The sequence below is a fragment of the Diorhabda sublineata genome, chromosome 1 (genome assembly GCF_026230105.1).
Source record: "Diorhabda sublineata isolate icDioSubl1.1 chromosome 1, icDioSubl1.1, whole genome shotgun sequence".
In the NCBI taxonomy this organism is placed as follows: Eukaryota; Metazoa; Arthropoda; class Insecta; order Coleoptera; family Chrysomelidae; genus Diorhabda; species Diorhabda sublineata.
Genome location: NC_079474.1, coordinates 22,913,075 through 22,932,126, shown reverse-complemented (window position 1 = coordinate 22,932,126; position 19,052 = coordinate 22,913,075). Strand labels below are relative to the sequence as shown.

General features: G+C 32.2%; 1 protein-coding gene across 4 annotated transcripts in view; it reads right to left on the bottom strand.

The window, feature by feature from the left end:
* The window catches only part of LOC130444137 (scoloptoxin SSD552-like), a 103,353-nt gene that overhangs the window by 27,530 nt on the left and 56,771 nt on the right, over nucleotides 1-19,052 (bottom strand). For all 4 annotated transcript variants that reach the window (XM_056779199.1, XM_056779184.1, XM_056779192.1 and 1 more), the window contains exon 4: nucleotides 1,349-1,433. In XM_056779199.1, coding sequence (XP_056635177.1) covers nucleotides 1,349-1,433 — 85 coding nt within the window. The remainder of the gene's footprint in view (nucleotides 1-1,348; nucleotides 1,434-19,052) is intronic.

Genomic DNA, 19,052 nt, shown 5'->3' with positions numbered 1-19,052 from the left:
TTCATTTTCACGTTGTATCAAAAACGATCATCAACTTGATTAGTGCAACGTTTTCGCCCTTGTCCTGGTCTTCTATGGAACGAACCCGTTTCATTATATCGCCCCACTATGCGACTGATGCTGGAATGATGTCTTCCTAACAAACCAGCAACATATCGCATTGAAACATGCATGTAATAAAAACAATTACAATCAACAGCTTGCTTCTAACAGAAGCTTTGCTTTAATCAGCACTTTTTAAGAAAATGTTAACATGTTTTGGTCTAAAACGAGATTTAATACGAAACAAGATCATGTTATAGTATAGTGACAGTTATTATTCAATAATAACTGTCACTGTCACTGTCAAACAAGGTCCATGGCCAACTTGTCCTACCCTAAGTTATCAATAAATATTGAGAAAAATATGTGTTGTGCGTTAATTTTGTCCAAGAGTTTATTTAATTGACATATTTTACTTAAATAAAAAATAAGGAAGTTGAAAAAAGTAAAGAAATTATCGTAATTCTCTTAAAAGATTTATTACATTTTGACGAGACTAGACGAGAATATGTCTTTTCTGATAGTTTTCTGAGACTCGTTGAGAGGAACTCATAAAATTAGAAGTTCCTTCCTCATTAACACATGACATCCTCACTTACATCTTACTTACTCGAGCCCAAGGGAGATGTTTTCGATCCAAGTGCTGATCGAACACATCTCAAAAAACATCTAACTTGCTTTTTAGATACTGTCGTTGGGTTCAAACTGATTTTGGCAGCTATATTCAAATATATCATTTAAAACCTATGTAAAAGAAACGACGAAGAGGTACTTAAAGCTGTATACGTGATCCTATAAGTCATCATCAGTGCACAATATTGAGTTACATTAGACATCATTTCTGGTACTGTGCTTCCTACTGATTACACGTCTAAAGAAGTTCGAAAACTTAGGACAACACATGTAATACAATACATAAAACAACATTGTGAGCACTATCCAAGAAAAATACCACTGACTGATGTTTTAAACAGGTTTCTAGCAGCATCAGATCATGTGATTTCTACTCTACTAAACAAATTTATTAAAGAAAAAGCCGATCCATCCAGAAGTTATCTCCCTGTTGTCTTCACACGAAAAAAGGTCCGATTCTAAAGAAATCTCATTAAGTGGCATTTGAATTTAAAAATTATTATGAATTGTTTTGTGATATTTTTACATTTTTAAAATGGTAAATATGATGATTAAGCAATTAGTATTCCTACTTTTTGCAGATTTTCGAGTGTTTTTGGGCCAATGTACAATGTATTTATTAACTTAAAGATTAGTTCTCTTGGATGACTATAATTTTCTTTGATATACTTACAGACGTCCCTTTGGTGATCATGAGTTTCAGAATAGCATGTCTGGGTCCATTTTTGAGCTCGTTCGGCCAGCTCCTCGTCCCATTTCTATGAAATAAAATATTCCTTATAATAAATAATATCACTCTAACGTCACCAACAGTAAACATTATATACTCTATTCTCTCTTTCTCACAGTTGAAACACATAAAAACACACAACAAAACGTCTTGTAACTAATGAAATACATTCTTAAGCGTTATTATGTTTGACCTCACACTCTTGAAAATCGTCGGCGTTGCGAATATTCTGCGGTTTCCATGTTACCTGATAAGCTCGTTTACCAGTAAAATGGCCGACGACGGGGATTAATGCAGTTCTACCCGCTTACTCAAATAAACAAACAATCTATTACACACTCCGAAGAGCTGTTTGTATGATTGAGTGCATTTTGCTTCTTTCGTTTCAGCCCAAACCACACCCTTCTAAATCCACTACAATTCCAGCCCCGCAGAGAAATTTTTTTCCTAAAATATTATTCACCTATATGAATAATGTCCCCATTCCATTCATAAACAATCCAACGAACCTCCCTCTTTCAAAAGGACAAAGAATATTAAAGAGTTCTATTCATAAGGATTCATATATTTTGTTTATTGCAGCTGTCAATAAAAAAACTATTATTTTCATTCATAATTTTAAAGACAAATTTCCATAATCCGTGCATAATCTTTGGTATATATGAGAATAGATAGATGCAAATATGATATCTATCTTATTTTTTAGACCTTTTGATATGTTTATGTTTCTCAATCTTCTTGATTTTAGGTCCTTTCTGTTTCAAAATTGTTTTTTTAATAATTTTTGAAAGATAGATAAAATTGACGTTTCGACTTTTCTTTAAGTCTTTATCAAAATATTTATTTTATCTAGTATATAAATATAAAATTGATTGATACCACTACATAAAAAAGGAGATGACCTAATGTACGAAGTCTGTAATATGCTTATCGTCAGTTGGTTTGAAAGGATATACGAAAATCATCCAGACAAAGTTAAGGAATTACTTTAATAAGGAAATGGAGCAGGAGCTTAGTAGAAAGGAGTCGTATTCATTCGACTAGATAGATCGAAAAATGGTATGGGATAGTATGAGGAAACTAGAAATAATCAGAAAAATAACATAGAGATGGGAATAAAACAAGGAGATAGTCTTAATTCTCTTCTATTAAAAGAGAGGAACTAAAAAATGCAGACAATAATTTACTACAAAAACATAGAACCGATAAAAATAGACGGATTACTAGCAGATACATTTAAGAAAATAAAAGAAAAAGTATACATATGGATAAAGACCTGAGAATTGTTAGTAAATATTGAGAAATGCAAAAAGATGATAGGTTAGTGAATCAGAACAGAGAACATGGGAAAGATTTAATAATGAAAGGATAAATAATAGATAGAGTGGCCACTTTCGAATATCTAGTATTTCTTTTCACAGAAGATGGAAAAAGAGATATAGGGAAAAAAGAAAATAATAAATAGGAGAAGACATAAAAACAAAAGTATACAACTCGATAACTGTACCCACATTAATTAATATAAGGAAGTGAAACTTGAATAATTTACAAAAAGATACATAGTAGAATAGTTGTACCGGAGATAGAACAAGTGAAGAAAGTAGCAGGGAAAACGAGGATGGATAGGAGGAGAAATGAGGTAATTAAAGAAAAGCTCAAACACTAACAAATAGGAAAGAAAATACTTGAGAAATGTTTTTATTGGTATGGAAAAATAAAAGAGTAACACCACAGAGTCTAAGAAGAAAAGTGACAGATACAAAAATATATAAAAAGAGAATGATATGAAGACCCAGGAAAACTTGGCTACAACAAGAAACGCAGAAAGGGGACAGACAAAGGAAAACATTCCAGCAGATCAATCGAGTAACAAAGAATCATATAACATCTCCATACTCTGACACTAGAAAGGACATAAAGAGTTCTAGAGAAGAAGAAGAATATAATAATCATTTTTAAAAGATATTACGAATTTCAATAACAAAGCCTATTTCAAAACAGCAATCAAAGTTTAGTGACGTCACTCCTGCTATGGCAACTTATTTCAGGTTATGGTTGTAAGAGTGAATGTTATTTTATGCGATTTCAAGTTTTCTTCTTGTTGTTATTACTGATTTAGGTTTTAGTGGTATTCAAAATTATGAGGTATACCTTTTTTCAGAAAAAGTTTTCCTTCATATCTTTTAAACTTTATCGAATTTTCAACTTCGTTCTCCGATTATGAAATTAAAAATATGTTTTAATAAGTATAGGGTAAGTACGTAATAGAAAATTCTACAACTATTAACTTAGATCCAAACGATATAAGATTAATCAAAAATATCTATTACAATCAAACGGCAGTAGTGCGTGTTGAGGACATGGAGACAGACGAAATCGAAATTCAAAAAGGTGTTCGCCAAGAATGCATTCTTTCTCCACAACAATTTAATCTATATTCTCAGTTTGTATTTCAGAAAGTTCTGGAGGACATGAGTGGGTAAAGATCGGAGGAAAATTAATCAACAAATTAAGATTCGCCGTTGATACTGCTATACTGGCTGAGAATGAAGAAGATCTTCAAATACTATTAGAGAGAATCAAAAAGATTCAAAGAGAGTGTAAAAATGTAGGACTCACTATAAATATAGAAAAAATACAAGTACCTTGGTTCAGTCATAAACGATCAAATGGATCCAGACGAAGAAATCAAGTTCAGAATTGAAATGGCTCGGAAATAATTTGTCAAGTACTCCTCAATGTTTGCAAACAGAAATCTAAACCTCCACGTCAGAATAGGATTCATGGAATGTTATGTGTGGTGCACTGCTGTACGGAGTGGAAACCCGGACCTGTAAAGCTCAAATGATAAAAAAACTTGAAGCATTTGAGATGTGGCTCTATAGACGCATCCTGAAAATACCCTGAGCTTATAGAATCACCAACGATGAAGTACTAAGACGCAATGGTCGCAAAAGAAAGCTGTTGACAATTATCAAAATAAGAAAAACATCTGACACAACTTACGCAAGGACAAGTACCTACTGTTACAGAACATAATGCAGGATAAGAGGGAAAGAAATCCTGGCTCCGTAACACAAGAGAATGAACAAATCTCAGCGTCGAAGAATTGTTTCATGTTGCGAGAGACAGAGACGCATTTAAAAACGTGGTCGCCAACCTTCAATGAGACGACGGCATGAGAAGAAGAAGATGAATAGGGTAAGTTACTAACGTGTTTTTACATACAATCAGGTTAACTAAGCATATAAAAAATATATTCATCAACGTGCATTACAGCATCGAATAATGGTCTTTCGAAAAAAATTTTTTCGATAAATTACACTGTTTTACTTCTTTAATATATTTGTGGTCCATTATACATGCAATTCTTTAAAATGAATGCAAAAATAAAATATTGCATGTTGCCTATCCAAGTGAAGGGAATATTTCATCTGAAATCTCCACTGTCGAAAATTATCATACTTACAGTAGTATATATTTGCTCTCTGACAAATACTATGACAAGATATTTAAGTAGGGTAAGTATTTAGCTATAAATAATACAATAAAGTAACAGTAGCCATTTTGTTTTGATTAATCTGGAGTTTTTGTTTTGTAGGGCGTCAGATTACTGGTCAATTTAATAGAATGTTTGTATTGATTGACAAAATTGATCATATCTCAATAAATGGATAAGTCAAGAAGATTTTTCAAAAAAGAACATATAAGAAGGTCTAAGAAGTAAAAAGAGGAATTCCATTATTCGAAACTGTGGACTTCCTCTGTTAGTAGTTCACTAAGAAAGAGTACTGCTTTCTTCTTTCCAGCTTCAACAGACTCACTACTCACTACTTCCATGTTTCGTGTCCCTTTCCTTTACTTAATCAAAAACATGACGGTATTAATGTTGATCGATAGCTCGACCTTCTATAAACCAATAAAGGTACAAAGTACACTCTCGCATGGATATCGAAAAATAAAAAATAATCGTCATTGATTGATCATGAGGATGAGATCTTTCATTACATGGATTATCGCTTTGTTTTAGGATCATAAGTAAACAATCAGGATCAAATTTTTATCAATTTCTACTGTTATAGCTATTGCATAATTACTTAATCGACAGTTATGATTGAAATTACTGTTTTGGTATGGAGGAGATACCCGGACAAGAATTATTTAATACGACTTTTATTTCATCTATCGACACTTAAACAACATAAGTACATGCCATAAATTTTCACAGTTAGATGAACAAAAAACCAATTTTATCGCAAGATACGGAAATGCAAAAGAACAAATAATACATAGAGTTACCAGTTTTGAATATCTGGCAGTCATTTTTACAGAAAACGAGAAAATAGATATATAGATAACGAGCAAAGTGAAAAAAGCAAATCAAATATAATATGCTCTGATTAAGACAAATTTCAGGAAATAACAAATAGCCAAGACAAAATTGAAAAACGTTAATATATACAGAAATGCTGATTTGTTTACTGTAGCTGGAGGCATTATATTCGTAATAGAATATTGCAAGGTGGCATCTGTTGTTTTTTATTACTCAATTCTTGATCCTCCTTAGTTTACATTCAGTCTCTGAAGACGATAACTTGGTTATGGACAGTGTAATTGTTAGTGTTGGTGTAGTGGTGGTGTAAACGTATATTCAGTATGAATATTGCCAACGGTCTTGGAAACAATATTATGGGGAGCTTTTGCAAGCTAATTTAATTGGAAAGAAGGTAAGATTATTTTTGATCAAGTATTTGTATATTTATTAAATGTATAAAACTACTTCGAATTCTGTTATAAATTGAATTATCATTTTAAACGAATAAGTGTACGCTAAATGATTTCTTTCATATTTTACTGACAAGGGATTCTATTGCCAGACATTTTTTTATATCAGAACAATTTTAACAAAAGAGAGCTGTTCATCAGTTTTGTTAATAAAAGCGCCAGCTTTCATTTTAGTCTAAAAATAGATCGTTTTTGTGTTTTTTTCAGTGCCTAGTATAACATAAATGAAATAACTCAATTGTTTGTTGGTTTTATCAGAGACTGACTAAAATATTTTTTGAATTTGTTGAAAGTATGAACCGGTCGACATACATTATATATTGAAGCTTAAGTAGATACAAAAAAGTATCATTGAAGCGTAACACTCAGAAAAAATAATTTTTCGATCTTGAATTTATGTTAATATGATCTTGATAACAGCAATTAGATAATTACATTTGAATAAAATATTACCATTTGCTCTGGAAACATGTATTTGAATACCTCCAGACATCTACTTGAGGTGATTAATGTTTATGATATAGTTCTTCCAATATCAACTGCAGAAGATAGTTATGCGAGAAAAAATCAATATTTTATAAATACGCACAGTTCTCATACCAAATTAAGAAATCAAAAATGATGTTTACTCCCCGTATAAAATGGAATCTTAAACATAAATGCATTTCTATTGGCCGAAGCTATCGGAAGCAAGCAGAGAATTGCGTACTGTTATTAAAGGTTTAAAGTTAGAGAAAATTTATTATGTTGACAAGCTGTGCAAACTCTTCTCAGACGACCTCCTTACTATTGCATATTTAGTTTTATAGAGTTAATTTGAGCAAACGTAAAATCAGAATTACGAACATGTTATTAGTTTCGACAACTGAGTGAAGAGGTTGTTGAACTCGTAAAGAAAGTTTTAGCAGCAGACCGCCAAGAGATTTGGAAAAACTGTGTTGAACATGTTATCTAAGAAGAAGATGAGTATATGGTATCACCCTCTTTACAACCTGTCATAATTCAATCAAATGATGACCCTAGTTCAGACGATTCTGACTACCATTATTATTATAAAGATAAAATTTGGAATTGCAATGTTTTTTTATTTTGTTTTATTTGCAAAGAATTTATTTTCCTTTATGTTTTGTGTTTTGAAATTTTGTTTTCTAGAAAAAAAAAAACGAATGGGGTACCAAAAGGGCTCAGTTCACGTCTGGTACCTTGTTTAAACCAGGTAAATTTTACTCGTCTATTTACGTTTAACAATTTAATATTCAGTTGTAGCAAGTTAACGGGGTATAAAAATATTTTCAAAAGTATTTATGAAAGTAATAAATTTATAAAATGAGATATCTACGCCTATAATAGATCAAATAAAATTGTCGGCAAGTGTTTTGAACTTGGTATTAGCAGAACTATACTTTGTTCCAAATAATTTGAATGAATGGATGAACTGGGCTAGATTATGTGAAAAGTAATGTTAATTGGACATTCTCCTTCCAATTATATCTCACAAATGTTCGATGTGATTTAAATATAGTGACCAGCGCAACGGCAAACAAATAATTGTAGAAACCCCACAGTTCGACGTAGACGGGTGTTATCTTGCTGTTAAGAACTTTGGAGCGCCCATTTAGATTAGACAGTTCTCTTCCAAACTATTACTTCAATAAGCCTGCGTATTTAAACGGCAAACTAATATTATAGTACCTAGAATTTGAAATGATGGGCAAAAACAGATAATATAAAAATGAACGCACTGTGCTCCCGATTCAAAAGTTCATCAATCATTTTGCTACTTTTTCGAACTTAACTGTCACATATGCCCTTCTTAACTTTTGTGTTTCTAGTCTTCTTACATATGAGAATTGGAAAATTTTTGCTAATATGTACCATTATAGAATGTCTAGCAAATTGTTTACGTAATTTTTGGAGATCTTATTCGACACTAGTAAGGAATCATTTTTGTTACTCATATACAATGTTTCTCTTTTGGTGTTGTCTCTTTACTGGATGCTACTACTCATTCAAATTGCATTCTATTTTTGTTCAATCTTATTAACCCTTCTAAATTCAAACCTGACTAATGTTTCTCAATTAACATAGTTTCCCCTTGGTTTTCACCCCTTCTTCTCTATTTTGCTTGTGACCATTAAATGTATGTAATAATGTATTAAAGGTATACTAGTTACCTTAAATACCTTAAATTTTATGTAGTGGAACAATTACCGTTTTTCTCAACTGAACTTTTTCGATTTTTGCGTCGAATCTAATATTTCTCAAATCCTTCCATATAACTACATTCCAATTACTTGATATATATTCATTCCTTGGGTTTGTGGAGTACTATTTTTCATACTTCATGCGGTTTCATTCTTATTACAAGTTTTTTTACTGGAAATAAGACACATTCGGGTAGTTTTGTTTACAATTCCTGATTCCTCCTTCTTTTGTAGGTTGATTATTGTTGCCTTTAGAATTGTCTTTAGATATTTATGCTTATTATCCGGTACTGTAGCTAACTTTTTGCAGCTTCTCAAGAATGTTTTGCTAACTGCAAATGATTGTGGATAAGTGGTGTTTTTAGTTACATCTTGCGTCTATTGGTAAGTAATTACGCTGTGTTTTTATTTTTTTCAACATAACCTCTAAGCTATAAAATTAATTGATTGGGAAAATGCATCCTCTTGCACCTTAAAACAAAATTACCTCATATACCTTGGAACGCGTTCCATGGTACAAGAGGTTAGATGGTAAGAAGAGAGATCGGGTAAATCCTGGTTCCTTGATAGAGGCCTTAGAGGCTGTATGTTATGAAGATCCATAAAAAATGAGGTTCAGGGAAGCTTCCAAAGTGTTTAAGGCTAGCCTCACCACACTCTTTAGAGAATCATAAAAATTTAAAGATAACAGAAGAAATTATAAATATGTGGTAAATTTTGCAGGGGCCTAGAAAAACAATATGCCGTTACTTGGGATGTAGAGCAAATTGCTGGTGAGGAGTGGATGCACGGCTTTCTTAAAAGACGTCAAAACGCTCTATCAATTCGAAAACCCGAGGCAACAAGTCTTAGCAGATCGACATGTTTATTTTTATATTATTCTTGAACAATTACGATTTACATTTGTCCATTGAATCAGTCGGTTCTAGCCACTTAGTTTAATTAGATATGGTTCTCTTAGAAACTGTTACAGCCCAAGTGTAGAGTCTTGGATATTTCGTGATGGAGAAAAAACGTTTGACATTTACTCAGTAGCAGAGGTACTAGAAACTGCTTTTCTTCGAGCTTTCACGCCCAGCAATATTTTAAATTGTTTTAGACCTTCCGGAATATATCCACTGGACAAAGAAATATTTTCAGAGTAAGATTTTATGGGCTCCTGCGTAACGGATCGCAATTTGTAAAATGACGTACCACAGCCCAACCTTTACTATTTCTGATAATCAGACTCACTCGTTAACCTCAAATAAATTAGAAACAACAAATGAACCAAGAGCTGGCCCGTTTAAAAACTCTACCATTTTAACCTTTAAACTCAAATGCAGAAACCCTCGAAAAAGGAATTATTTCACCAGAAGAAATAAAGCGGTTTCCAAAACCACTGGCCAGGAAAAACATAAAGAAAGGGAGAAAGACTAGAAGAACAATGATAGCAGCCGGTATCTTAGAGAAGGATGAAATCAGAAGAGACAAGAGGAAAAAAATGTTTTTGAGTTTTTACAATTGGTTCCTCATAATTTCGTTTTTAAAATCTGTTATTTTGTTATTCTTTTCATTGTCTGTTTCAAGGTACAAGATGTTGGTTCCAAGGTATATAACCACATGTACCTTGGATACAAAGTTTGTGCTACCCACTCTTAATGCACAACTTTTTTAAAAATTTAATTGCCGAATTTGATACAGGAATGTACACAAATTGAATTGACTAATTCAAATTCTTGCAATAATTATTTAAATATTTTCTGTGTGAAATTTAAAAAAAAATGTTTCAAGGTATAACCGTCTCCCTTACTAGTGGTCAAATATTTTTGCCAATTTTCCATAAAAACAGTATCTGATACTGATGGCACGTTTAAAACATTTGACACTAATATTCATAATAACAATATAATATATAACTAATTTTTCTCATGGAGGTACTATGATCATGTCCACAAACAACGACGTTTCCGAAATAACATAGTTGATATATGATATAATATCTGTGAAAGTATTCGAATTTTCTATCGTCTACCACAAGACTTATGACTTCTATATAGTTTATAGAACACCTGACACTGACGTGCATACTTTCTATCACAAACTACTGACCTTACTGGAGTCCTTACCTCTAAAACACGAACTAATTCTTTAAGGCGATCTCAATATTGATTATTCTGTACTGTGTGTGTACTGATCATTGCCTTCAGTCAATTTTTGATTCTTTTGGTATGGTCATGTATATAACGGCACGAACCAGAATAACTAAGACCAGTTCTAGTACTATAGACTATGTCGTGTCATCGTATGATCAAGAATCCACCGACTGTACTGTCTTTAATTAAGATTTCTTCGATCATGAAGAAATGTCAACAAAATATTCGGTAAAAACCAATACTAAAAATGCTTCTCGCAAATTATGTCGTATCATTCCTTCCCAGTTGTATTAAAAATAAGCAAATTAAACCCTGGTCCACTAAAGGCTTATATATATCTCTAGGGAACATGCGATCTTTATCTCACCTAAGGAAATTCTCGGATAGTGTTTTCTTCAAAAATTACGTGACACTATACAGAAAAATTTATTATTAAACAATGAACTCTGCCAAAGATATTTATTACTCGCCAAGTCTCGTGACATGGTTCATTGTGAATGATCTAAGAAATAAGGCTTCATTATTGAGCATAACCTCTACTTCACCTGATAACCTCAATAATCACTTTGTGAATATAGCCAAAAATTTATCAAATTCTATAATTCCTTTCATGATCCGTTTTCATATCTCCCTGATGCTAATGCTAACTTACACAGTTTCTTTTTTTTGCCCGTAGTTTTAGCAGAGTTTCGCAGTACAATTAATAACATAAAAAATAAATAATCCTCTGGATCTGATGGATTTACATTAAAAATATTTTCGAGTCTGCCTGACTGACTTTAATTTACGTTTCATTTCAAAATGGCACTTTTCCCAATAGCCTTAAGACGGCTATAATTATACCTCAGCATAAATATAAAGAGAAAAATCAATTCTTAGTGCTTGTTGTGGACAATTACTTGAAATGGGAGTTACATATTGCCGCCTTATCTAAAAAATTAAGTTCCTCATGTTTTGCGCTGATATCAGTGTCCAAAGAACTGAACTTATTCACCTCCTTAACAGTTTATCATGCCCTTATTGATATGCTCTTCCCTTCTAGGGTACGTGTAGAGCGACTCAATTTGAGCGAATATTCAAACTACAACAGAGAGCTGTAAGATATTTACTCGGAGTAATCAGCAGGGCTCACTACTGGGACTTCTTTAAAAAATTAAAAATTCTGACTCTTCCTTCCTTATTCATCTTTGAATCTGTTTGTCTAATTCGTAAGCCCGCATCTCCAATACTTACTACTTCCATTCTAATAATAATATTTAGTTCCGGCCCTGCTGCATACTGGATTAACTTTTGTTATGGACTGCTATAAACTAATTATTACCTATAATTTTGTTACTCATTGTGCTTTTCTCCTGTATATTGGAATTTGTATCTTTATTTAGTTATTTTTATGTTTGTTTCTCAGTTTCTACAAGCTTATGTCTAGAAATTGTAGATTTTTTGACAATATAGCATTTCTCTCTCTTTTCTCACTGTTCTCAATTTGTTTATTTTGCTTGCAAATGCAGTTTATATGCTAGATTATTATTTCTTGTCTTTTTTCAATGCACAGTTTCTGTTATGCTTAACAAAGTTGGAGTTGAGTTTGTGCAGTTGTTTACGTAAGTTTTCACTGGTGCACTGATTATGCAGCCGACTAATTTCATTTTTAATTTGTTATTCTTTTTGATACTAGCAGTGGTGCGTTGCAGCTATGAGCATTTTAAATGCTACGCAGTTTCAATGTACATTGAAATAAGAGAGAATGGGGGATTTTAGATATTTTGAGAATATATGTAAATTTTGTTGATTATAAGAAAAAAATCGGAGAAAAAAGCCTGGATCCAGTACTGTTGATATACCTTTCCTCAATTCATTCCCAATGTGTCCTAATTATCTCTATTTCCTTTGTATCCTGTTTTCCGTAGATTCAAAGATAACGTCACGAACTGGTTGCATTTCATGAAATAATGTGCATATCCCTTGTGTCCATACTACCGCCAGCACTAATCATTATTTCAATTTCACTTTAATTTAAACGAGGATTTGATAGATCACTTCCAGAATAGGGAATTTCACTTGTTTATTTACAACAGTATCTAACTAATTACCAAAAAAATCGACTACTTCCAGCATGGACAAGTAATTTTCATTTACTTTTCGTTTACTGTAGAGGTTCACTAATCATATGCTACTGAGAGAGAGAGGACAGGCTCACTAAAAGAGAGTTTGATCCTACTGTAATTTACATCTAATGGCAGACGGTTGCCGTGGATAGAACAAGAGCATAGTACTCATTGGAATGTACTGCATATGGCTTTCCAAATAGAGACAAGAAGATGCCGTGCCTTCTGATAGAGTGGTAAAATTGAATAGGTTATTGAAATATGGTGAGTTATAAGTCAGAAACCGAAAGCTATTTCCGAAAAACGCAATATTTTTGAGTTAATTCAAGCTCATTCGATTGGAAACAAACGAACTCAGATGTTTTTTAACTCGCTGGAACATGAGATTTTTTTCTCAGGAATACAAAACGGTTTTTGCCAAGCAAAAGTGAGTTGTATTTTCAGACTGCTTCAGTTATTCAAAAAAAAGTTTGAATTGATCTGATATGCAAAAGTTGAGCGATGTTTATCAACTTATCAAAAATCAGCTTGGTATCTCTTGTAAGTTTCTTGAACAGCTTAGTTGTTATAAAACTATTTCCTCGGATTAAATTTTTGTGCAACTGTTTCAAAAAGGATAAAATTCAATGCCGAATGTTGCAGAGAGGAATAAGTTAATTTTATATAATTTTGGATAAACATTGAACTAAATATTGTATTATGTTTCCTGTACAAATATTTTATAGTACTCGATATGATTTTCATGGCAGTTTATTATAATCAATATTAACTTATTTTATTTAATTTGCAGCTGTCAGTACTAAACACGGCATTTATTTCAGAGTATATTTATATATACATAAAGAAGGAGATAGGTAAAATTATTTGGACCATAAAAATATCTACAAACCATCACAGCTTGTTTTATTATGTACACCGACAATAAAATGCTCATACATTATTCGAACATTTCTATAGTTTATATGAATCATGTTACGCAATTATATTATTATCAACCATTATAACAAATATAACATATATTTATGTGAAGTAGTTAATATTCAATAAATAGAATTTTATTTCATGAATTCATATATCGTTGACTATAATTTTGGGTTATTTTATCCAGGTGTGGGATATATGTACTTTTTTACAGTAATGGAAAATTGATTATACAAAGGGAGAACGAAAAGTGATGTAACTTTTTTAAATTATAATGATTAAATTTTGACCAGTTTATATTTTTGTTCAATAAAGGCAGTATTCTTCGGTATTCATAACATTTTGCAATCTCATGTACATGAATTTTTTATGCTGGACCCATAAAAATCAATCAGATTTTCTTTAAAATATCTCGTGATTGCATTTTGGACATTGTTTACATCTCAAATGTCATTTTTATTGTTGTAAGAAGTATTATTATTTTGTAAACAGCGTAGCAACGTTGCTTTGATTATTGTTTCATTATTCCGCTAGGCCATCGACGAAGACGGGAACCACTATTGAAAAGATTTTTAACGTTATAAACCTAAGTTTTGTAAAAATATTTTTAACGTTATAAAAACACACAGTGTATTCAACAGACATCATATTTTCACATTTTTTATCTCCTAGATCGGAATAAATGAGTATCCGAGGGTGCGTATCAAGCGAGTATTGTAATCCCAGTTTATTAATTTTTCCAAAGTTCGTTTTGCATTTGTTGCAGATTTTGAAAAACGCCGGATTTTCTTCAATTAAAGATTTTGCGCATACTCCACACAAACACACAATTTTGTTAGAATATAAACCGGGCTTTGCACCATATCGTTGGAGACAGTCACTAGCTTTTGTGTTTGGGATTATCATTTTTGTCTTTAGTGATTTAGCGATCATAAAGCGGTTCTCTATAGTCCCGTTGAAGCAACACGTTTCATGATGTAGATTGGTTGGCGTTGTTCTCTTTGGACAGAGTATGCCACTCTTTTCTGTCGCTGCAGTTCTTATCATTCAGATATAAGATTCTCATTAATTTATATCGGGATCTACTTTATTATTTATTTGGCAATCTTCCCTCCCCCATCATTTGCACGTACCCGTACCAAATCAACTGCTTTTTCTTAATATATTCTATAATTGTTTTTTACAGGTTCATTCGCTCTCTTCTTGTGTCATTTTTGATTCTATCTAACCTTGATGTTCTATTTGCTCTTCTAGGGCCTCCAATTCCGTGGATCCTATTTTTTCTATATTTCTTTTTTTATTCTCAACGTTTCTGATCTATTTACCAACGTACTTCTATTTGTTGTTATGTAAATTTTGATCGAGAAAATGAGCTTAAAATTTGTGTAGCTTCTTTCCCTTGTTGCACTCCGAAATTATGCTTTAAAGGAATTCGAACTGTCTACATAGTCTAACCCTATTTATTTGCAGTCCAGGGTCTCCTCGTCTTCTGTCTTTGACATATTCATATTAAGACTTCATTATGCATATTCGTTGTCCAGTTTTCTCACCATATAATCTGCATCATCCTCGTCGCAAGCATTTGGTCGTCTGCGACAAATAGAGTTATTAAACACTTATCCTCTATGTCAATTCCCAGTTTCCTGAATGAAGATTCCAAATAATGTTGGTGATGAACTGTACCCTTATCTCAAACCTTTCGAATGCCAGAATGGTTTCGATATGGTACTTTCTAGCTTGAGTACAACCACAGCAAAATTCATTGTAAAGCATTTTGAGAACACAGTTTTCCAAATAAAACTTTTCAGTGTGTAATAATACAAAGCACCTTGTACAATTATGAAGAATTTTGAGGACATATTTTTCCATTTCAGTCATTTCAGATTCACGATGTGACTGAAATCTTTCCTGATATTGGGAACTGTGTTTTACTCTCCCAAGATATATTTCACTGTTTCTACTATGGCTATTAATTATATGGTGAGTATACAGATTTAGAGTTTTTAAGGGCCTTTGCATTTGAATAATGGCACCAGTTTCTAACGTTTACTTTAGGATTCGTCTATACGTACTGTCCCAATCTGTGCTAACCAAACCAAAATCACCTTTATGTCACAAAATGTTTACAATCATATATATTCACCCTCAAGTTGTAAATATTGTATATATTTCCAAACTCTAGAACATTCATTTTTCAAATTACAAAAAATTCAAATGCACGAGTTCGCAATAAATTGTTATGTCATTCAAAAGACAGTACGTCAATAAAAAATATCGTGAAGCAATCATATATAGGTGGCATGAAAAACTAGAATGGAATTATGACAGTTCAACTAGTAATTTAAAAAAGGCCGAGAATTTGTTTTATAGTATTTAATCTGAATGTTTACATCATACATATTTTGTTTAATAATTTCGTTCTTTTTAGTAACAATTTATGTTGTACAAATAAATCGTTATGAAAACCCATAACTAGTGCAGTCAATAGGATTCGTGAAATAGGTTTTGCAGCATATCGGTAAAAATTGTGCTTGATCTAGGTGTTCCAAGATTGAAGTTCGAATTATAGAGAGCCAAATCTTTCAGTAGCTATGAGAGACGAGGATCACGAAAGAAGAAAAAACTTCAGATTATTTGTGCATTATCTCTCAGATTATGAATATCAAGTTTCTTTTACTTTTCCTTACATTTTTCCTACTGTGTAGGGAAAGAGACATTTACTTATAAAAAAATTAAAAAGACCTCACTTATTCTACCAAAGTTGTATTAAACCTTTTTTTAAGTCAGAAATACTGTTCTCTCGTATTAAACCAATTTCATCTCGATGAGCTTTTCGAAATTGATAAAGTAATGAGAAATAACAAACCAATTCAAGTTTTAGGAATACTTTCAATAATTTGTACATGTTTGGTATAAATATTGTACTCAAACGGAAGTACCTACAAAAAAAATCGACAAAAAACAAAAGAAAATAAAGAAATTGGAATAGAAGAAAGATGTTTAGAAGAAAAAAAAATTAATTCTAATAAAGCAGGCTCTGTATATATACTTTGGGTACATACTACCGGTCAAAAGCTTTTTCTCATCTTATAGTTTTGTTGATACCGACAAGTGAAAATAATACAATCAATATACATATATAAATTTTGTATTCATCGATGTAACCCCCTTTTGTTTTCATTATTTAGTTGCACAATTTTGGTATTCTCTCTAACAATTTCGACAAATAATTGTCGACTATTTGGTTTCAATCATTTTTCAGGATATTTCAAAGATGTGAAGTGGAAGTTGAACAGTTTCTTCTGACTTCCTTGTTTAATTTGTCCAAGAACGATCCAAGCGGTTTGATATTGGGCGACTGTGACGGCCAAATCATTACTCAAAGTACATTTTTCTTCTCTAATCTTTCAAATACTCTTTAAACAGCTAAGAGAAATGCTTGGGATCGTTGTCATGCTGGGAGATAAATTTTATGCCGATCGAACGTACTGGCTATAACGTACTACATCTTCCTTTAATATTTTTTTATAGCCTCCTCCCTCCAAAACCATTTTAACTAGACCTCCAGTCGTCTTTCTTAGAAACATCCTCAAACCATCACTGAGCCTCCGCCCTGTTTTACAGGTGAAATTACACATGGATCCAATATCCGTTCTTACTTTGACACTGCACACAAACAATCTTTTCTTAGATCCGAAAACCTCAGACTTTGAATAATCACTGCAACCTCTTAATTTTATTTTTCACTGCCAATCTTCCAAAAAAGTCCGCTTATTTAAATCTCCTGCTTACTGTGAAGTACTCAAAGGCAATCCCTAGATTCATTGATCTTTGCTGCTATCTCTATCTTAATCGGTTGTGGTTTTTCGTTGTCGCCCAGAACGTCCAAACATAAACACCAAAGAAATAATGCATAGTTAAAGAATAATAAATAAATCAGCTGGTATTTGCAAGTTTCAACTTGACACACTCTCCGACAAAATATGAACATGCGCTCGTATAAAGTAAACAAATAACGGACACTATTATTTTTGGTTTATAAGGCACCGTTTCGACCATCTCTTAACAATATGATAGAGAAATTTGTCAAAGTGTATTATTTTAAAATTTGATTGAATATATTAAGGGATGTTCAAAAGCTTTTGACCGGTAGTGTATGCGCAACTATAAAGGTTCAAAATCTGTAGCAGAAATATATATTTTTGCAAACAGAATGTCTTTCTAAAAAATACTACAAAATAAGGTTTGGTGGTAATATTGCAAGGTTCAATGTGATACCTGTCAGAGTTTTTTGTTTTTTCTCAAATTTTCAATATATTGCAGTTTGTACTGACTACTAAGTAGAAAGTTTATCAGGCACATTAGGATCTGTTATATTTGATTTGTGGAACAACTAACTCAATAAAAAAATGGACGCACAGAAAGTTGTAATTATGTAATCAGTATAAGAGATGTAATTTAATTAATTTATACTCGAGAGCTTCTGAGGTAACACTCTCCTGTAAGGAAACTATGTAGTTAGGAGATGTGGCTTGGTTTTACTGAGGTACATTTATTTTTTGCCACAGCGGTATTAAAGTTCTGAAGGAACTTCTTGGAGTGATCCAGCCAGAAAAGGCTTGTCTTCCAGTTCACATTATAGAAAGGCGCAATAGAAGGCGTGCATGATCCTTTTCGTCGAGTGCATTGATCTTTTCATTTCATTTGATTCTTATATTAGCCGAAACCGATACTAAAACAACTACACATTACTTTTATCTAGCCGATTCCAAGGCTCTCTCATGTTTTGAATCGATGACATGGAAGATCAGTACTTTGGTAACTGTCTGATTACGAGAGATATGTGTAGAGATCCCCTTTGCTTGTTTCTGAACTTCGTGTATTTAATTAAATGGCATTAATTTTGAGCATTTGAATAGTGCCTTGCTTTTTCCAGTCTTTTTTTTGACTTAACACTGTGAAAAAGTTCTTGGGTGCGTTTATATTTTTTATAAGAAAAAAAGAATGTTAAACTGTTTTTCACTTTCAATTTCCTTTGGAAATGTTTTGCAAGAATCGGGATCTTCGAGATATTTTAGTTCTTGTTTTCAGAATATGTTATTAGAAGTGTTATATAATTTGTCACTGAATAGGTGATAAAAATGTCGAGTACTGGAATCTACCAGGCCAACGTATAACACTCATTCTCCTAAGCTATCTTTAACAAAACTGATTTCTATAGAATGAACAGGGCAACCGGTATGCTGAAAGAAATGAGTCTGTCAAATCTTGAAAGGAAGCTCGTCAATAAATATTTGCAGAATTTATGAGTAAGTATGATAATTCAGCTTTCTTAAGCTCCTAATTGTAGACAATTGTAGACAAGACGTGATAAGTATAGTTAAAACCAATCATACACTATTTCTCTATTTTTATTTTGATCAATATGTCTTGATAACAATCTAGAAGTTTTCTGTAACTTTATAGTTTTCTTCATTTTATAAAAGAATAATAAGTT